This window comes from Tympanuchus pallidicinctus, unplaced genomic scaffold (assembly GCF_026119805.1).
Source record: "Tympanuchus pallidicinctus isolate F22 unplaced genomic scaffold, pur_lepc_1.0 scaffold6, whole genome shotgun sequence".
Taxonomy (NCBI): Eukaryota; Metazoa; Chordata; class Aves; order Galliformes; family Phasianidae; genus Tympanuchus; species Tympanuchus pallidicinctus.
The window spans coordinates 12,988,202-13,005,447 of record NW_026294780.1 but is presented as its reverse complement, the minus strand read 5'-3'; the positions used below and the strand labels follow the sequence as shown (position 1 = coordinate 13,005,447).

Genomic DNA, 17,246 nt, shown 5'->3' with positions numbered 1-17,246 from the left:
GTAAGATGCTAGGATCTGCGTCCTGGTTAGGAAGACCTGTATCTGAAAGCTGGGTTTTGAGAAGGAGCTCTCAATATTTCTCCCATGGAAGGGCTTCCCCAGCAACCTCCTCCCACCTGTTTGCCTCTGTCCAACAAGCTGGAACCAACAATGTTCAAGTAAGATGTAGCTTTCTTCAAGTGATTCCTGCTCCAGTTTATATTACATAAATAACTTTAAAAAAACAACCCAACAAGAATATCTATTTCCTAAAAGTGCACAAGCAAAGTATATTAATACTTCACCTTTTCTGGCAAAGCAAAAAAATGGAGATAATATAATACTTCCCTAACGGGGTTAATCTTTAGCCTATGTGCAATAAGTGTTTGGTTTTTTTCTTTTTTAATTTTGTACTTAAAAACATGATGAACAAACTTCTTCAGAGAGACCATAATAGCATAAACTTTTATTTTAATATGTAAAATACATATATATTCAGAAAGAGAAAGGCCATAAGCCTTATTGCTTTGCACTCTGATCGGTACTTTTAGTTTGAATGGTCTACATATATTTTTGACCCCTAATAGCTAAGCAGAAGACTACTAGCATTCTACTCTTGCTACACCCAAATTCAAAGCAAGCCCTCATCATCAAGTTAAGCTTAAAAACGGAAAGAGTTCACTAGCTCACAACTCGTCCTGGAATTATTTCATTTTTATGGAACCCTTTATTGTAAGCTGTGTTCATAGATTACACATGAAGAAGTATGTGCCTTCCTATTAGCACTAACAGGTGTACAAACACGAAAAGCTAAACAGGCAGCTGCAACTAGAAATGAATCAGAACAGACCAGAAGACAACAGTGTGGAAGCAGGAAGTGTGTGAGAAATTCTTCAGAACCTGGCATGATGACACTGCCTCTCAGCTACAGCTGAAAGTGAAACCTTACAAATCACTCTCTGATGAGAGCAACGCTGAGCAGCTATTACAGACACTTGTCTTTTGTTGCAAATGATGCATTTGTACAAGAACCTCTAACACAGTCACGTTGATAGTGAGTTTCAGTAACATCTCTTACCAATGTCGTATTTACTCAGCTCTCCTTGAACTGGTGCTTGTGTACTGACATTTCCCACATCATCTGTGCCAAGGAAAGATCTCTCTCTAGAAGCTCCACTCCCAAACAGGCTTTCAAACAACGTAAATAAACCACTTTTGTTTGCAAAAGATTCCACAATCTCTTTCAAAAAGTCTTCCTTGCCGTGGCTTAAGTTCAGCAACATGTGGCCTAGAAAACACAATGTCACAGAAGAACACTCAACAGTATTTGATGCAGTGGGTTGCTTTTGCTACCTGAGGCTGGGAAGCAAGATTTCCCCTTATGATATTTACAGATTTCTAAGTTACACTCTCCCTAGAATGAAGCCAGTGTTTTAGTATATGGGCTGACAGCAGTCCCAAAGCATTTTAAAATCCAGATCTCCAAAATTACTATGTATTTTTATTATAATGAGCTCTACAGTGGTCTTCAAAATAAGCAGCTGTCAATCTCATCTATTCAGGATGAATTCAGCCTGATGCCTGGTGTTTTCTTTGTTTTCACCTAGAGCCCAAATGATAGCAAAGACTGAAAAAGACTGCCTCTGCTTTAAAAAAACAACAAAACAAAACAAAACAGCAGCAAACCTGTTGCAACAGGGAAGGGAACAAAAGTGACAGAGAAAGAGCAATATTTTCTTTTGTACTTGGGACCAGCACTGCTTGCAAACAGTATATTAGCAGGCAGAAACCAGCAGTCTAAGAGACATTAAAAGTTAAATTCTATCTTAATGTCCTGGAGATAAAAAGTCCATTACATGTCAGGATTAAGCTGCTCTTTTGCTTTTCATACGTAGCCGAAATGTACAAAGTTTTATAGCATATTTCAAGACACCAAACGTGTTCTTTAACAAGACATGAACTCTGAAATCAACTATTCATAAAACTAAGATGGAACTATGCAACATTTGTAATGATTAATTTTTATTACCAGACTGGCTTTTTCGGTCACAGGCCAACATTTCCAGCATATCTTGCCCAGCAGGATCTCCTTTTATTAGTTTTGACTTTGGTTTAGGTACCTGTGGAAGAAAGAATTGTTACAGCTTCTTCACAACAAAAAGGAAATCACTTCAGTTAGCCTTAAAAGTTAGAAAACAAGGCTGTTTCTTTCCTCAACAAGACACTAGGTGAGTCATCAACCAACTGCAAATACCTTCAAGAGCACACAAGCTTGATCCAGCTCTGCTGTCTATGCAGTAAGTGTGTGAGAGCTACTCAGGTCATCCCCCTCTCTCCCACACCAATAACCCTGATATCAGTTATTTTAGCTGGTTACAGAAAAGGGCAGACCCTGCAGGAAATACACTCCTAAGAGTCATCTTACTTCTGACAAGTGAAACAGTTGAAGAGAACCTTCTTCACATCAGCTGAAATCTTTTACAGAGTTGTGGAAGAGGAAGATTTGGTGAGGAGACAGCCTTAAAAACAGCAGTTAATCTTGGAATACAGGTGTTCAGTGCATGGACAGCGAGAGCGTTCAAGAACCGCAACAACTACAAGCACAAACTGAGCAGTGACTCACATAGAAACTTTTCAGATAACACAATGCTGCAAGTTCACACGCATCTCTCCACTGCGCCTCACTGTTCTGGGCCATTTTCAGCAGGAAAGTTCCAGCATGCATGTAGAAGTGTCCTTTCATTTCAAGGAAGGTACGAGACAGCTCATCAGGTCCATTCACATATGGTTTCACAGAGTGAAGCACACGATCAAAACTAGAACGGAGACAAAATTCATTTTCAACAGAGCCCTGATAAAATCTATCGCGTGCTTCAGGCCAGTGTTATTTAGCCATGAATGAAGTGACTTGATAATTCAACTGCTACTGCCATCTCTGGAGCTTAAACCTGAGTTGCACAAGAGAGCAGGACAACAGTCTTGAGCTCCTAGAGCTCTGAACACTGTTTATTGAAGTGAAATCAATAGCAGTCAGTACAGAAGAGAAAGTAATGGAAATAAAGGAACACAAATCTTAAATTAACTGGCTACAAACATTGTTTCGTACTGTTCCAGCTGTGGCACACATGACCCAGGCTGCAGTCAGCTGGATTAGCTGACCCTATCAGTTTTCCCTCAAGGAGAATGCAGGTGGCTTCCTATCTCCCATTTACACTAGACACGTAAAATTGTTCGTTGTTTCAGTATGCGTTGTATTGACTTGACCAGGACAAAGCTGACCCACAAGTGCCTGTGAAATGTAAACCAGCTGAAGTCAAGAACAACACTCTCATGCTGCAGTGAAAAAAGATAACTGGCACAGACTATCACTGAGTCGTCTCTAAGGCTTGTAGCTCAGGCAGACACATAGCTTGGAGATCAAGCCTAGTAACATTTTTGGCTACTACAGAGGAACTCCCCTCCAATTCACAAAATGGCTACTCAGTGAAAATTATGTCTGCTAGATGTTCTGTGACCCAGAAAAAAAATATTCAATTTCTTTTCTTTTTTTGAAAAAACAGAAAAGTTAAAACAATACCTTTCAAGTGCCTCTCTGCTTTCTCGAACATCTCTGGAAGCAAGTGTCATTTTAACAAAGCTAGCATAGGCCAGCAGATGATCTTTCTTGATAGCTCTCCAATTATTTTTATCACATTCCAAGTCTCGAACTGATTCAAGGTATTCCTAAAGAATAAAGTTCATCAGAGAATAAGGAACCACCCTCCTCCGACGAAGGCAAGAGCTTCTCCAGAACACGTTGCTGCATAATCCAGTTTCCCAGGTGAGACATTAACATACTCTTCAGCAGCAAAAGTCCATAAACGATTTGCCTCAGCAATTTCCACCCTGACAGAGCTGCTGTATCTAACTTAGCACTGCAGCTAGAAACTAAACAACTCCATAAGATTGAAGAAAATGCCAAGTAAATCACTGGTTTTGGCAAACATCACATTTGAAGGAATCAAGTCACTTGAGCATTAGCTGCCATTGTAACGTTACTAAGAGAATAACACCAGTTTCAAGGGTATGGGAGATGATGGCAGGATCAAAATAGGATTAAATACCTCAAATGTCTTTATGACACATGAACACCATTCCAAGCTTGAGTCGACTGGTATTTTCTTCTCTGCCTCCTGACAATGAAGCACAGCATCTCTTAACCTATTGTTTGAACGGTAGAGAGCAACCAGTCTGATGTTCAGGTAGACATCATCTGGTCTCGCATAGAGTTCTGTCTGAATCATATCAAAGAGCTGATTCCATCCATCTTCACCTTTATGTTCCAGTAACTGCTCCTATTAAATACAAAGGCAACATGTTCACATTTCATTCTCCACGAGAGCCTTTTCAGCAACTACATTACCTGTTTTCTCACTGCCACTACAGACTACATTACTCAAACTACTCTGAAAAGCTGTTGGGGCCTAGAGTGTTCTACAACATTTTAGAAGTGGAAAAAAAACCAAACCACTTTAGAGTTTGCATCACATAGATGCTAAGTAAGATGCTAAGTTAAGAGCATCAAATCATTTGGTTCAAAGATGGCACACCTTGATACAGAACAGGCTAAAAAAACAAATACAAAACACAAAAAACCCAGCAAACACCACACACAAAACCCCAAAGCACAAGCCTCCCAAGACTTCCATTTCAGTGCTGCTGCACTACAGAAAACTAATGCCTGCACAAAAGTGAGATAGTATGACTGAAAGCATTTACACAGTATTTGGGAATAACAGCATCTCCTACATTCTACAGGTTTTAACTCAAATAAAAAAACCCTAGAAAGCAGTGCAGTCACATAATAGAGGCAATATTAATCTAAGCTTGACTTCTTGGATACTATTACTAACATGGTTTTCCCATCAGTTACAGAAACTGCAGTTTCTACCAGGCACAGAACAGAGATTAGGAGTTGCAATTTACCTTCAGTCTGTAAGCAGCAGGACTCCCAGGGAAGAGCCTGGCAGCTTTCTCAACCCAGTACTTGGCTCTTCCATCAGTGATGTTGTTACTACACAGCAACTCTGCAATCTTCAGCACAAGATCTTTCTGCCTTGGATTCAGCACCACAGAACGCTGGGTTTCCCATGCACAAACACAAGAAAAAAGGTTACTGGTAACTTGATCTTGCAGTCCATATAGAACAAGAAAGAAAATATGCCCCCCAATAAACAGACCCAGCAAGTCAAGTTAGAACTATCAGTAAGTATTTTCTCACTACTTTCAGAAAAGTCTCCTTTTTGAAAGGCCACCCTTGGTCTCTAACACCAGACAACTGCTGGAATCCAGAACACCACAAGAGAAATAATGCCAAAACAGCTCCTCTGCCTCTACCACCAGCTGCTGCCCTACTCAGACCACTGCACCAGGAGTATCTCTAGTCTAACCCAATACGGAGGCTTCTGAAAATCAGAATGAAGTCAGAAAGACTGACAGAACTCCACTGAGCGGCAACAAGACTTTTGTGCATATCCTCTCCCTGCCCAAAGCCCAAATAATGAAACGTTGACTGGATTTCACATTTACACACTTGCCTAATCAAAACTCTATTTGCCCTGTCCCCTCTACCTCTGAGGAAACAAACAGAAAGCCCACCACCAACAAAAAACAAACTGTGCAACTGAGAAACACTCTCAGTCCAGTCTTTCAGTAGCAGCTGGATTCCTGCTGTTACCACAACCCCTATACAGAATTCTACAGGGGTCACACATTCTTCGTCCAGTGGGAAGAATATCAGAGCAGGCAGCACAAAGATCAAGTCCATTTAAGATGGAATAAAGCAGGACATCAGGGAGGTGAGGGAAGCGCTTACCTTGTAACACCCAAAAGCTTTTTCTATGTTATCCTGAGCTTCATAAATCTGTCCCAGAAACCTGTGAGCTTTGGGATCTCTCTCTTGGACACTGAGATAAGTAGAAATGTATCTACAGAGTAAATAAAAACAAAAAAAAAACAAAAATCAAACAGAAGGATCAGTACTGCTCAGTAACACAAGACCCCCCACAGCCTGTAGCTAATGTGGGAATGTCATCTGTCATACAGGACATCCAGCCATATTTAGTTCTAGGTGCTTGATCTAGACCTTCAAGTAAGGAACAGCATTATCTCGACACGTACAGATTCTACATATTTGCCTGCAAGTACTGGCCTTCATGAAATACAGCAGTAGTTCACAGAAACTGCACGAAGGACGTAACACAGTGGCATAACAGACATTCCAACCAGTGAGTTCTTACAGCACACTATGACTACCCATCCTTTAGGCTGCTCTTTTAGGCACATTTAAACGGCACCCAATTCTGCCACTTACTGCTACCTCAGAACAGCATGATAATGGCCTTGATTTCTCCGCTCCACTTCACTTAGCTTTTCTATCACATGTTAAAGAACAGAACAACATACGTAACATTTATTACCTTTTAGCAAGTTCATATTCTTTTATCTCAAAATACAGCTTAGCAAAAAGGAATCCTTTCAACGATCTCTGAAGGAAAGAAAACAGGACAGGTACATTTTAGATATACAGTACTGCTGAAGGAATTGAATAGGGAGACCTTTCTGTTCAGGGATGCATCATATTTCTAACAGTTTCTTCAGAGTTACCAGCTCCAGTTCACTCCTCGTATTCAGGGCTTTGTTTTTGAAAGATACAGGATTAAGAAAATAATGTTTTTTTCCCAATAACTGGCAAAGGCTCCTACCAAAGCAAAACTGGGGTTACTGGCATTTCGGAAACATAAAAATTTCTGACTAAAGAGAGAAGAAGAATGGCGCCAGCTACAGATAAGCTTTTTTTCTTGCAATGTATCCACGTTGCAGAAGAAAACAGATGCCACAAATTAAGAGTCCAGCTCCTCCTGTTCATGCCTCTGTCACCTTCATCTCTTGCCTATCTTCTTTTTAATATTCACTTTTATTTCCGTGTTCTGCCCTTCAGTCAATACCTGGGGAGAGGTATGTTTCACCTTTCACTCACAGAGTCCTCAAGTTCAAGTTCACTTGGACTGATAACATCAGCACTAAATTACTGCACTGAAGAAACATTGTTTTTTACCTGTGTGAATGAGCTCGAGAACTAGGAAGTCATGAGCAAAAACTTCATGGTAAACATGAACCAGGAGACAAACCTAAAACCTGGGGTCCACGTATCACTTCCACAGTAGCCTCTGTGTGAGAATCAGGAATACTGGAACTAGTTACACCTATGACTCCAGATGTGAAACAAATTTCCACAATCTAAAGACACTTGAATTTAGTCTCCTATCCCCTTCCTACTTCCTTTCAGGAGTAATCTTCAGGCTACTCCTCAAAAATATTTACAAGTGGATTCAAAGGAACACCAGTCTCCTACTTTTCAGTCTGTATTTTGAAGTAAAACATGGATACACTGACATGCACAGAGTGCAATCATGCGAGACATCTCCTCGTAAACAGGGTTGGAAAGAAACTTCAAAATAAATGCTTACAGCCTCGCACAACCCTCCTCTCCAAAATCAACACTGCAGAAAAACCAGTAACTACTTCCATCACTGACTGTGCTCTACAGCCAGTTACAAGCATCACTGAAAAGATGAAACCAAACCCGCAGCACTTGGCCTTGAGCACTACTAAAGGACAGGCAATATTTTTTCATTGAGCTCCACAAGAATACCAACACTGTTGAAGATTATCTCCAGATTTAGCAGCGATACATTCAACATTGTGCAGCCTAAACAGCATCAAAATCAACCGAACAAAGCGAAGGGACAACTCCACTGCTGTTGAAGAAGATCAAAATGAGGACTCATGCAGGCCTTACACTCACATCAAGGCCCTGCTGCATCACAGTGTGCATTCACATTACACAACTGCTGAATATTCCACGTCTGCAATAAAACCAATTCAAAGCAGCAGAGCGGGACCTTTCCGGATGAAACTGCTCCTATGAACCTCATCAGTCAGCTCACCGGGACCTGCACACCATTTGCCAGATATCAGGGAATCATCTGGCTGCCCAGTTACTAACGCACAGCAGCAAAGCTATTTCCCCCCACCACTCCCTCTCTTATTACTGACGGTTCACAACGCTGTCACACAGATGGGAAAAACAGCCACACAACACACCAAAGAAATTCAGAAGCTTAACAGTATGCATTCCCTAGTTTGCTTCCTCAAGAGAGGGAAGGCTGGAAGCTCGGGAACTCTGGCGAGACCTCATTGTGGCTTTCCAGTACTTGAAGGGAGCATATAAACAGGAGGGGGAATAGACAGAGATAGGACAAGGGGGAATGGTTTTAAGCTGAGACAGGGGAGATTTAGATTCGATATTAGGAAGAGGTTATTCCACACAGAAGGTGGTGACGCATTGGAACAGGTTGCCCATGGAGACTGTGGATGCCCCATCCCTGGAGGCATTCAAGGCCAGGCTGGATGTGGCTCTGGGCAGCCTGCTCCGGTGGCTGGCGATCCTGCACATAGCACGGGGTTGAAACCAGATGATCACGGTGGCCCTTTTCAACCCAGGCCATTCATTTCCCACAGAACAGCATGGATCCGTACTTCACCACGCCGCTGCGCTCTTTCGGAAGTTACCGAGGGCTCTGCAGTTTTCAGAGGCGCGCAGCGGTAGCAAACCACGCTTCCAAGGAAGTATATCCGCGGCCTCCCTCCCAGCAGCCTCCCTCGGCTTCGACTCCCCACCCACACGACTCCACGAGCCCCTCAGCAAGCTCTGACTCACCAGCGCTCCCGGCAGCGGGAACGCCACGACCCCCCCGCCCCGTACCCGAGGGACGAGGCCGCAAAGCGCCGCCCGGACGGGCAGCCCAGCGCCTTTCCCGCGCACCGGGCCCGCCGGCCCCCGCCGGCCATCCCGGGCCCCGGCAAAGCCCGCGGCCACCCCTCGGGCCCGGCACCCGCGGGAGGAGTGGAAGGACGGCGCGGGCGGGGAGCGGACCACACCGCGGCCCCGGGGAGGCCTCGGGAGCGCCGCCGGCGCTGCCGGCCGGGCCCCAAGCACTCACCTCTCTAGGAGAGGAGGCGGCGGCCTGCACGGAGGCGACGTATCTCTCCACCTCGGGCTTCGTGCGCCGTATCATGGCGCCGAGCCCGGCCGGCCGGCCGGCACTCGTCGTCGGTGACCACGCCGAGCCTCACCAGGAGAAAGAGCGAGCGGCGGAAGGCCGGCACTCGTACGCTACGCAAGTTCCCGCTCCACACACGGCGCAACGCCCTCCGCTGCCGATCGCGGCCACGCGCGACGTCACAGTCCCGGCGTGGGGCGGCGCACGCGCCGAACGCGCGCATGCGCAGTGTGAGCGGCTGCTGCGCGGTTGGTTGTCGTGGCGGCGGGAATCTGAGTTGCGGAGCGTTACGCCGCTCGGCGCGGGCTTCCGCTCGGCGCGCCGCCGGTGCCGTCCTCAGCCTGTCCGCCCTCGAGCGGTCTTAGGAAACAGCGCCGCGTGAGGCCGTGCTGAGGTGTTTTCCTCACCTGTGAGGACGTGCTGCGTCACCGCCAATGTCAGCGTCACCCGCCAGCCATCGATCACGCGTTATTGTTTGGATTCATGGACGACGAGTTTTGAGCTCTGGCTTCCAGGCACCGCGAGTAGCAGAAATAATTGGTTTCTGTCCGAAGCAGCTTGTGAGATGGCGAGATGCGCCGACCCAGAAGACGGGGCTTAAAAAGCGATGTTCTGAGTTGTGTGGTTCTGAGCACCGGCGCCGCCCCGTGCTTCAGTTCCTGCCAGGGAGTCCTGGCTGCTGCTCACTGGAGGGGCTGATGTCTTTTTCTGCCGGTTCTAAGCAAAGTGGGGCCACCAAGCTGCAAGTTAGTGAAGTCTCATTCATGGGGAGAGAATCACAAATGCACCCCGCCCACCATTGCCAAGCCCTAAGGCTGCTGCTGTACCCAAGAAACACTGACTGCCTTGATAGGAACTGAGCACAGGGCTCGCAGCTGCCAGAGGCAGAAAGGCTTTGGGCGCAGGTCCTTCCTCCTGCAGGTACCTCCCCTGGGCTTTCTAAAGTGCTGTTAGAGTGCCAGCATTATGGGATAATTGTAGTACATAGATTTTCATTAAAGTTGATGTATTATGAAATCTGTGCGTTGTTCTGCCTTAATCTAGCTGGGATATTCATGAATCTGGTCACCTTTTCCCTCCTCTTATGGGCGGGATGTGACAGTGCCACATCTACAGTTGTTGAACATCTCCAGGAACAGTGACTGCATCTCCTCCCTGGCAGCCTGTGCCACTGCTTCACCACTCTTTCTGAGGATAAATTTTTCATAATATCCAATCTGAACCTCCCGTGGTGCAACTTGAGGCCATTCCCTTTCATCCTATCTCTGGGAGGCCAATCCTTACCTCGCCACAACCTCCTTTCGGTTCATCACCTTATCAGGAGAGTGATAAGGTCTCCCCTGAGCATCCTCTGAACAACTGAACAACCCCAGTTCCCTCAGCTGCTCCCTGTAAAACTTGTGCTCCAGACCCTTCACAGCTTCGCTGTCTTTCTCTGAACACACTGCAGGGTCTCAATGTCTTTCTTGTACTAAAATCAGCCTCAAAGCACGTACATCTATGTGAAAGATTTACAGCACTGACAGGCCAGGAAGTGAACTTCAACACCAGACCTGTAATTGTCCAGGCTGCCTAATTGCTAGCTCACTCCCTGGCTCTGTTTTGCACTTCTTTTAATTAATGCTCTTGATGACAATATCCATGGTTATTACTTCAATGACAGTTTACTCCAAAGACAGCTGCTGAGTGAGCAGCGTGAATTTGAGCAACATTCCACTGGGGAAACAAGAAGACAGAAAAAAAACTTCATCATGAAGGTCATTAAATACTGGAACTGTTGCCCACAGAGGCCTGTGAAATCATCTCTTCCTAGAGATGCTCAGAATTTGGCTAGATAAAACTTTCAGTACTGATGAAGCTTTGAAAGTCACACTTGCCTGGAGCAGATGTTTGGACTACCTGACAGTCCCTTCCTTCTGAAATCTTTATGGGATGCAACAGGCTTTGAAGCCCCAAGACAGCCTCGATGCTATTTGTGGGGTCTGAAACACACACCTGTGTTAATGGCACAGAAACCACTGCCTTGCTGCTACTGCACATCGTGTTCACTATCAGTAACTTGAAGAAACAGCAGAAAACATTGTGTTAGGGCCCCAGGACTGCCACAGAGCCCAGGGGAGACTGATGGCTACACACTGTGAGTGAGGTGTGGATGTGACCTTGCGAGGCAGAGCTCACTGTGCAGCCTCAAGTTAGGGATTGTTCCCAGCTCTCTCAGCAGTAAGGCTGTGCATATGGTCAGCATAAGGTGGAAAAGCAAAACAAAACAAACACACTTGAACTGAGTTACAATTTAAAGGAATCATGGCTGAGTACTGATGGGCTGAATCCATGTCACAGTCCAAAATCTCAACAGTGTTACTATTACGCTTGTTACATACATTTTTGGGGGGGAAATTTTCAGTCATGAACACAGTAATGACTGCATTCTGCTACTGAACTGTTACTGCATGGGATAACTGTATATAATCACGAAGTAAAAAACACCCTACCTAGCACTAAATTGGAAGTCTGGGATGAAAGTTACACTACAGTGAAACGAGTAGAGAGCAAAATCTGGGAGGAAGATGTGCTTTTGAACTTACTTTCTTTCAGAAAACCTGGTGACAGTGCCAATCAGAAAATATCCAGAAGAATCGAGCTGTTGGTTATGAAACAAATGATAATTTATTTTTTAAACCTAAAAACTAAAGTGCATTTTTAGGACAGGCAGATGTCTCCTCTAAGTCAGGATAGTAAAAGAGTTTTACGTAGACAGTCACAGGTAGAAGCAGAGTGAAGGAAGGCTGCCTGGATGCTTTTCCACCCATCTCAAGTACTCGCATAAAAGAGGTGATACAGGTTTTAATAACATTAGCCTTTATTGATGACACTGGAAAGATGTCCCAAAGCATTTGTTTTTCCATAAACAGGAAAGAAAATTTTGCTTGCTATGAAGTAATGATATAAAAATTGTGTTTCTAATATGAAAAAAAAAAAAAAAAAAAAAAAGGTTTGCATACTTGCTAACAGTACCATCAAGAATTCCTAAGTAATGGTATTTTGGACAGAAAAGGGAAGAGCAAGCTTTCAGGGACAGAAGTCAACAGTATAAAGCAAGCCCAAGCATACTACAGTGAATTCTGACGATTTGTGAGCACAGTTCTTGAAGATGGCTGAAGAAACAGATCCCAGTAGGATCAACCTTCACATATTTACACTCACAGTGTAAAAGTAATATTGCCAGTTAACTCAAATACGCCTTTTCATTGCTGTTCCAGAAGTCAGGGAAGCCTAGAAGCTAAACTTCAACCTCAGGTGTTCACACCCGAAGCAAAGTTCCTCTTGCATCCTGGATAATTAAGGCAAATTTTGTTATCTTTTGAAAATACCTCATACAAAGTTTCTGCACAAAAATAAGAAATACAAATAAAACTATAGATATACATTGAATGGAACACTGTTACATATGGTCCGGCAGAATAAGGCACAAAAAGGAAATCAAAGGCAAGAGCTTATATAAAAGTTAATGTGTTATTCTGAATGGAATACAGCAAAATTCAAGTAGATCTGAGTACACTTGTTTCTTGCAGTGGGAATTAGACTTCATACAGATATTTCATGCTAAGGCTGATGTACAGAGATTCAGCGTGCAAGTACAAACTATGGGAAGCAGGGCATTTGTCCAGTGACTGTGTGTAGCCATGCGGTACTTTTCAACCACCTTCAACAAGGCTCCTCAGTGGGACTATTGGACCTGAAATCTAAGCATTATTTTCTCCGGGAAATGAGGTATGTTTGGTTTCTTGCCCAGGCCACGGGGAATTTTGTATGCATGCTCCATTTGCATGCTGATATTTTCATTAATATAAATGACACTGCATGCCCATAACGTTGGGCCTGTTTGCACAGTGTGCTTTTGCAGGTACTCACAAGCATATTTTCTCAACCTAAAATTCCTCAGAGATTACTGTGCTCAATGGCCCTCGTGTATGGGTGCATTATCAGGGTCAGAAACCTCTCAGGGGAGTTGACAGAAGCGTGGTCTGTTTATCAACAAATCTGTATTTGTACGTGTACTCACAGAGAGAATGGAGCATTTCAAGATGAAAGGCACGCATTGTAATCTGTTGTCTGATTACAGCCTCAGAGTCCCTCCCAAGTAACAGATACAACATTTTCATAAGGAAAGGGGAGAGCAGAAGAAGTCTTCACTTCCTTCCCACAGTTTCAGCTAATTTCTTCAGTCTTTTCTTCAGCTCTAGAGGAAACTTCTCATAGCACTTTTTGCAGACAGGCTTCATATCAAACTCAACAAATTTATTTCTAAAATGACATAGCAAGAAAACAAAGTCTTAGTGGAAGGGATCCTGAAGAAAATAAAGGTTGTGTTAAATGCATGCAGACAAAAAATGCAACTGCACTTTATACGTATGTATGAAATTACTTTCAGAAGCTTATACACATTGCAGACCGTGACTGAAATACTCTGAGTTATGCCCCATTTATAACTGTGTCTCTGAAAAAATCTTTCAAACTCAGCTGTATTGCTAAGCAAACTGAGCTTAAAATAATAAAGTAACAGTATTTCAAGTTGCAGTTTTGTGAAAAATATTTGGCTGTGAACCATGAACGCATGCAAAAACTGTAAGTAAAAGCATCTGCAGCACTGACCAAAGAAGAAAGGAGCACAGGTGGTGGTGAGAAGAAAAGCAGTTTACAAGCAGATGGGCTTTTTCTTTTTCTGCTTCTCTTTCTCCTTCGCTTCACGTTCCCGTTTGGCAAGGCGCCGCTTAAATTCATCTGGCATTTTCTCATAGCAGTGTTTGCAGACAGGTTTTAGATCAATTTCAACAAACTTATCTCTTCAGAGTGAAAGGCGGAAAAAATAAAGGACGAAAAAGGAGAAGAATTAAGAAGACTGAGCTGAAGGAAGAACGGAACAGGCAGCTGAAAGAGATGTCAAGCAGTAAACAGAGCAAGAAGAAGGCACAGGCACATTGTCTCAGTGTTGTTCAGACGGCTTTTGTACTGTAACAGTTAAACCTATAGCAACATCCAATACTGTAAAGAGAACCACTGATACGTTTTGAAGGCATCACACCTATCGACTGACTTACTTGAGCGTTAACTTAGTGTTGCAGGTTGAACAAGCAAAACAGTTCACACACCATGCCTTATTCAGAGCAGATACAACTAGAGCAAGGGAAAAAAAAAGAGTAAATCATTAGCATTACCAAAAAAGTAACAGTTAAGCTCAAATGTTTGTGAAATGTGAAAAACAATCATTTGAATCTTGTAGCAAGCATTAAGGTCTGCAACAATAATGAGGCAAGACCTGGAAGGCACACCTGATTGTTGCACAGTGGGACTCAAGCAATGATAAAGCTGTCTGGCAGAGGGCACGCAGCTCTGCTTTGGAGAGGAAGTGTCTTCTCTTTGTTCTGTACCTCAATTTGCAGTTACTCCTCTCTTTCAGTATACCTTGGCACCTTTCCCTGCCAAATGTTGCTTCTGTTTCCAACCACAGATCAAGGATTCTGAGTAAGGTTCTAAAGTTCCACGTGGAGCTCTTGGAACTGGTCCAGAGGAAGGCCACTAAAATGATCAGGGGGCTGAAGCACCTCTCCCATGAAGAAAGGCTGAGGGAACTGGGCTTGTTCAGCTAGAGAAGAGAAGCCTCTGGGGAGACCTCATTGTGGCCTTCCTATATTTGAAGGGAGTGTATAAATAGGAAAGGGAACGGGTTTTTACGAGGGTGGATAGTGATAGGACAAGGGGGAATGGTTTTAAACTGAGATGGGGAAGATTTTGGTTCAATATTAGGAAGAGGTTTTTCCACACAGAAGGTGGTGACGCACTGGAACAGGTTGCCCAAGGAGGCTGTGGATGCCCCATCCCTGGAGGCATTCAAGGCCAGGCTGGATGTGGCTCTGGGCAGCCTGGTCTGGTGGTTGGTGACCCTGCACATAGCAGGGGGTTGAAACCAGATGATCACTGTGGTCCTTTTCAACCCAGGCCATTCTAAGATGCTACAATTCTATGACTCAGGACCATGTTCTTCTCTTACATTTTGTCAGCAGCAAACAGAACCAGAACTTTGTAAAGCCAAACTTCTTTTCCCACACTATGGGGCAATCACATCCACATATGCTTACATTTCTTCCACTGCTTGCCTACATAATACTAGTCAAAGCAAAGTCTGCTTACAAGAGATCTCAATCAATAATGCAGTCTCTTAAAAAACTGCTGCCACAAGAGTTTGTTTCACCAGACAGAGAGGAAAAACAAAATTGGATACTCATCATTTGTGACAGCAGTGTCAAATTTGTGTGTAGAAATGAAAGAAGAAATGTAGAATAATTGAGGATGCACAATGAAAATAATTACTACTTCATATTCAGGTCAGTGATTGAAATGTACAATATCGAGAGTCAGATTATATGGCATGACATGACAACACACAGGGAGGTGAAGATCAGACAAGGCTGCATTTACTCCTTCACTCCAAGGCCCAGTTCTCTTCATTCAGGATCTCAGGGCAGAGGACAGCGCTTCCGGATTGTTGTTCTGCAGGCAGAGTCCAGTCCCAAAGGGTGGGGAAAGCACATTTCTGGGATGTAGGTCTCACCCTATATTTACATGGCTGTGAACTACTTTATGGCTCCTTTCATGTAGCAGAGGCTTCCTCCCACTTCGAGAATGGCTTTGGCTTAGGTCAGGCTAAGATGTGTTACAGTGTTTACTTCAGGCTGGTGTAGCTAGGAACAAAATAATGTGACTGCACGTGGAATGATTTGCCTTATGGCATTTTATCATTGATGACAGTCCAAAAAGCTACAAAACAATCACTCCTCCTCAAAATTAAGGGGCTTCCAGTTATGGCTTCACAGATCTTTTCAGGTACAATTCCTTCCTGGTTCTGTGAAATTATTATCAGCCTCTATTTTCAAAAGACAGGTGCCTGTGACAGATAGGTCAATATCTCCAGGAACCAAACTGAAACAATAGAAGGTAGGCACTGGAAAAAAAAAAAAACCCTCACAAAGTCCACCTAAATTGTTCAGTATCTAAATATTTTTCCAAATCTATGTCATGATCCCTAAATTCACTCGAGGAGATGCCTATGTGGTCATTCTCACAGTTGTACGTGTCCCTTTTGAAAGCTGGTGGGGACAGGAAGCCTCCTGTGCATCTCTCAACATCCCTGGCCTTTGGTTATTACTAAAAGGTTTCCAGCTGACCACAGTTCTCTTTAGCTCCCATATGATCTTCCATCATCATGAAACACCTGCTGGAAGGTCTTCTTCCCCTTTGGCCTCTGACTAATCACATCCATTTTAGTTTCTGATAGAGAGAATGCTTCTTTGTGGTTTAATGGGAGCAGTGAGGGATTCAACAAAGGACCTTCCTTCCTTTTAGAAAGAACTTTCATCAAAACGTAACGTTAAGAAAAAAGCTAGAGAACTGCTTACCATCTCCTTCAATCACACGATTGCAATGGAAACATACATCACCGAAGAGCTGAAGAGGAAGGAGAAGCAATGAATTTTTAATGTAATGATTTTATTGACAGTAATTTCTCAGCTGCATTTCAATCGCTTTCCTGTTTCTTTCAGTTTAAATACAGGAGAACGATGGCAAGTCTGATTTTGGTTTTCAATTCCATCTTGCATCATCTTATCATCAAAAGTCTTTAGAATATTAAAGATGAAAACATTTCCTTACATCCCCTTGACCCTCTACAAATATGGTTTTGTTTTGCTGTTTCCCTCATGCTGAACGTTTGAAATTCAGCAATGAAGAGTCACACACACACTTTTAGTAACCATCCAGCTGAACATCTGTACACCCGTTCAACACACAGCTCCTGCCCGGTGTACGTTCTTGCTCTATCATGACTGCAGTGCTACTGCTAACAATGCCATGGCATTTCTTGTCTGCAGGGATGCCAGCAATATTTCAATCACCTGCCCTTCGTCACTGACAGATTTGGGATCCATCTGTAATTAGCAGATGCCTTACAACTCCCACCTGTAATCCTCCCTTATTTATCCAAGCAAAGATGTGTACGTGACACCTTGCACTTGGCTTCCAAAGAAGAAAGGTCTATCCATTATGGTGCTGGACGGCACAATCCAGGGAGTCTGGAGGCAAACGGTACAACCCCATGGATCTCTGCTT

General features: G+C 43.7%; 2 protein-coding genes and 1 long non-coding RNA gene across 8 annotated transcripts in view; 1 reads left to right on the top strand and 2 right to left on the bottom strand.

The window, feature by feature from the left end:
• Positions 1-9,275, bottom strand: part of LOC128071743 (E3 SUMO-protein ligase RanBP2-like) — a 28,617-nt gene extending 19,342 nt beyond the window's left edge. The window contains exons 1-9 of the mRNA XM_052664762.1: positions 9,024-9,275; positions 6,438-6,505; positions 5,834-5,945; positions 4,945-5,097; positions 4,083-4,313; positions 3,557-3,702; positions 2,603-2,795; positions 2,009-2,099; positions 1,058-1,267 (exon numbers count right to left, since the gene is read on the bottom strand). Of these exons, the coding sequence (XP_052520722.1) occupies positions 1,058-1,267; positions 2,009-2,099; positions 2,603-2,795; positions 3,557-3,702; positions 4,083-4,313; positions 4,945-5,097; positions 5,834-5,945; positions 6,438-6,505; positions 9,024-9,098 (1,279 nt within the window). The 5' untranslated portion in view covers positions 9,099-9,275. The remainder of the gene's footprint in view (positions 1-1,057; positions 1,268-2,008; positions 2,100-2,602; positions 2,796-3,556; positions 3,703-4,082; positions 4,314-4,944; positions 5,098-5,833; positions 5,946-6,437; positions 6,506-9,023) is intronic.
• Positions 9,276-11,925: 2,650 nt separating this feature from the next.
• Positions 11,926-17,246, bottom strand: part of LIMS1 (LIM zinc finger domain containing 1) — a 66,445-nt gene continuing 61,124 nt past the window's right edge. For 4 of the 6 annotated variants that reach the window (XM_052664769.1, XM_052664772.1, XM_052664767.1 and 1 more), the window contains exons 8-10: positions 16,538-16,586; positions 14,183-14,258; positions 13,737-13,927 (exon numbers count right to left, since the gene is read on the bottom strand). In XM_052664769.1, the coding sequence (XP_052520729.1) occupies positions 13,780-13,927; positions 14,183-14,258; positions 16,538-16,586 (273 nt within the window). In that variant the 3' untranslated portion in view covers positions 13,737-13,779. Of the gene's footprint in view, positions 13,389-13,736; positions 13,928-14,182; positions 14,259-16,537; positions 16,587-17,246 lie in introns of those variants that run through there. The other 2 variants (XM_052664768.1, XM_052664766.1) reach the window with 1 other exon arrangement.
• LOC128071750 (uncharacterized) overlaps positions 14,764-17,246 on the top strand; it is a 370,870-nt gene continuing 368,387 nt past the window's right edge. Inside the window, exon 1 of the long non-coding RNA XR_008202008.1 lies at positions 14,764-14,876. This is a non-coding gene — a long non-coding RNA (uncharacterized LOC128071750). The remainder of the gene's footprint in view (positions 14,877-17,246) is intronic.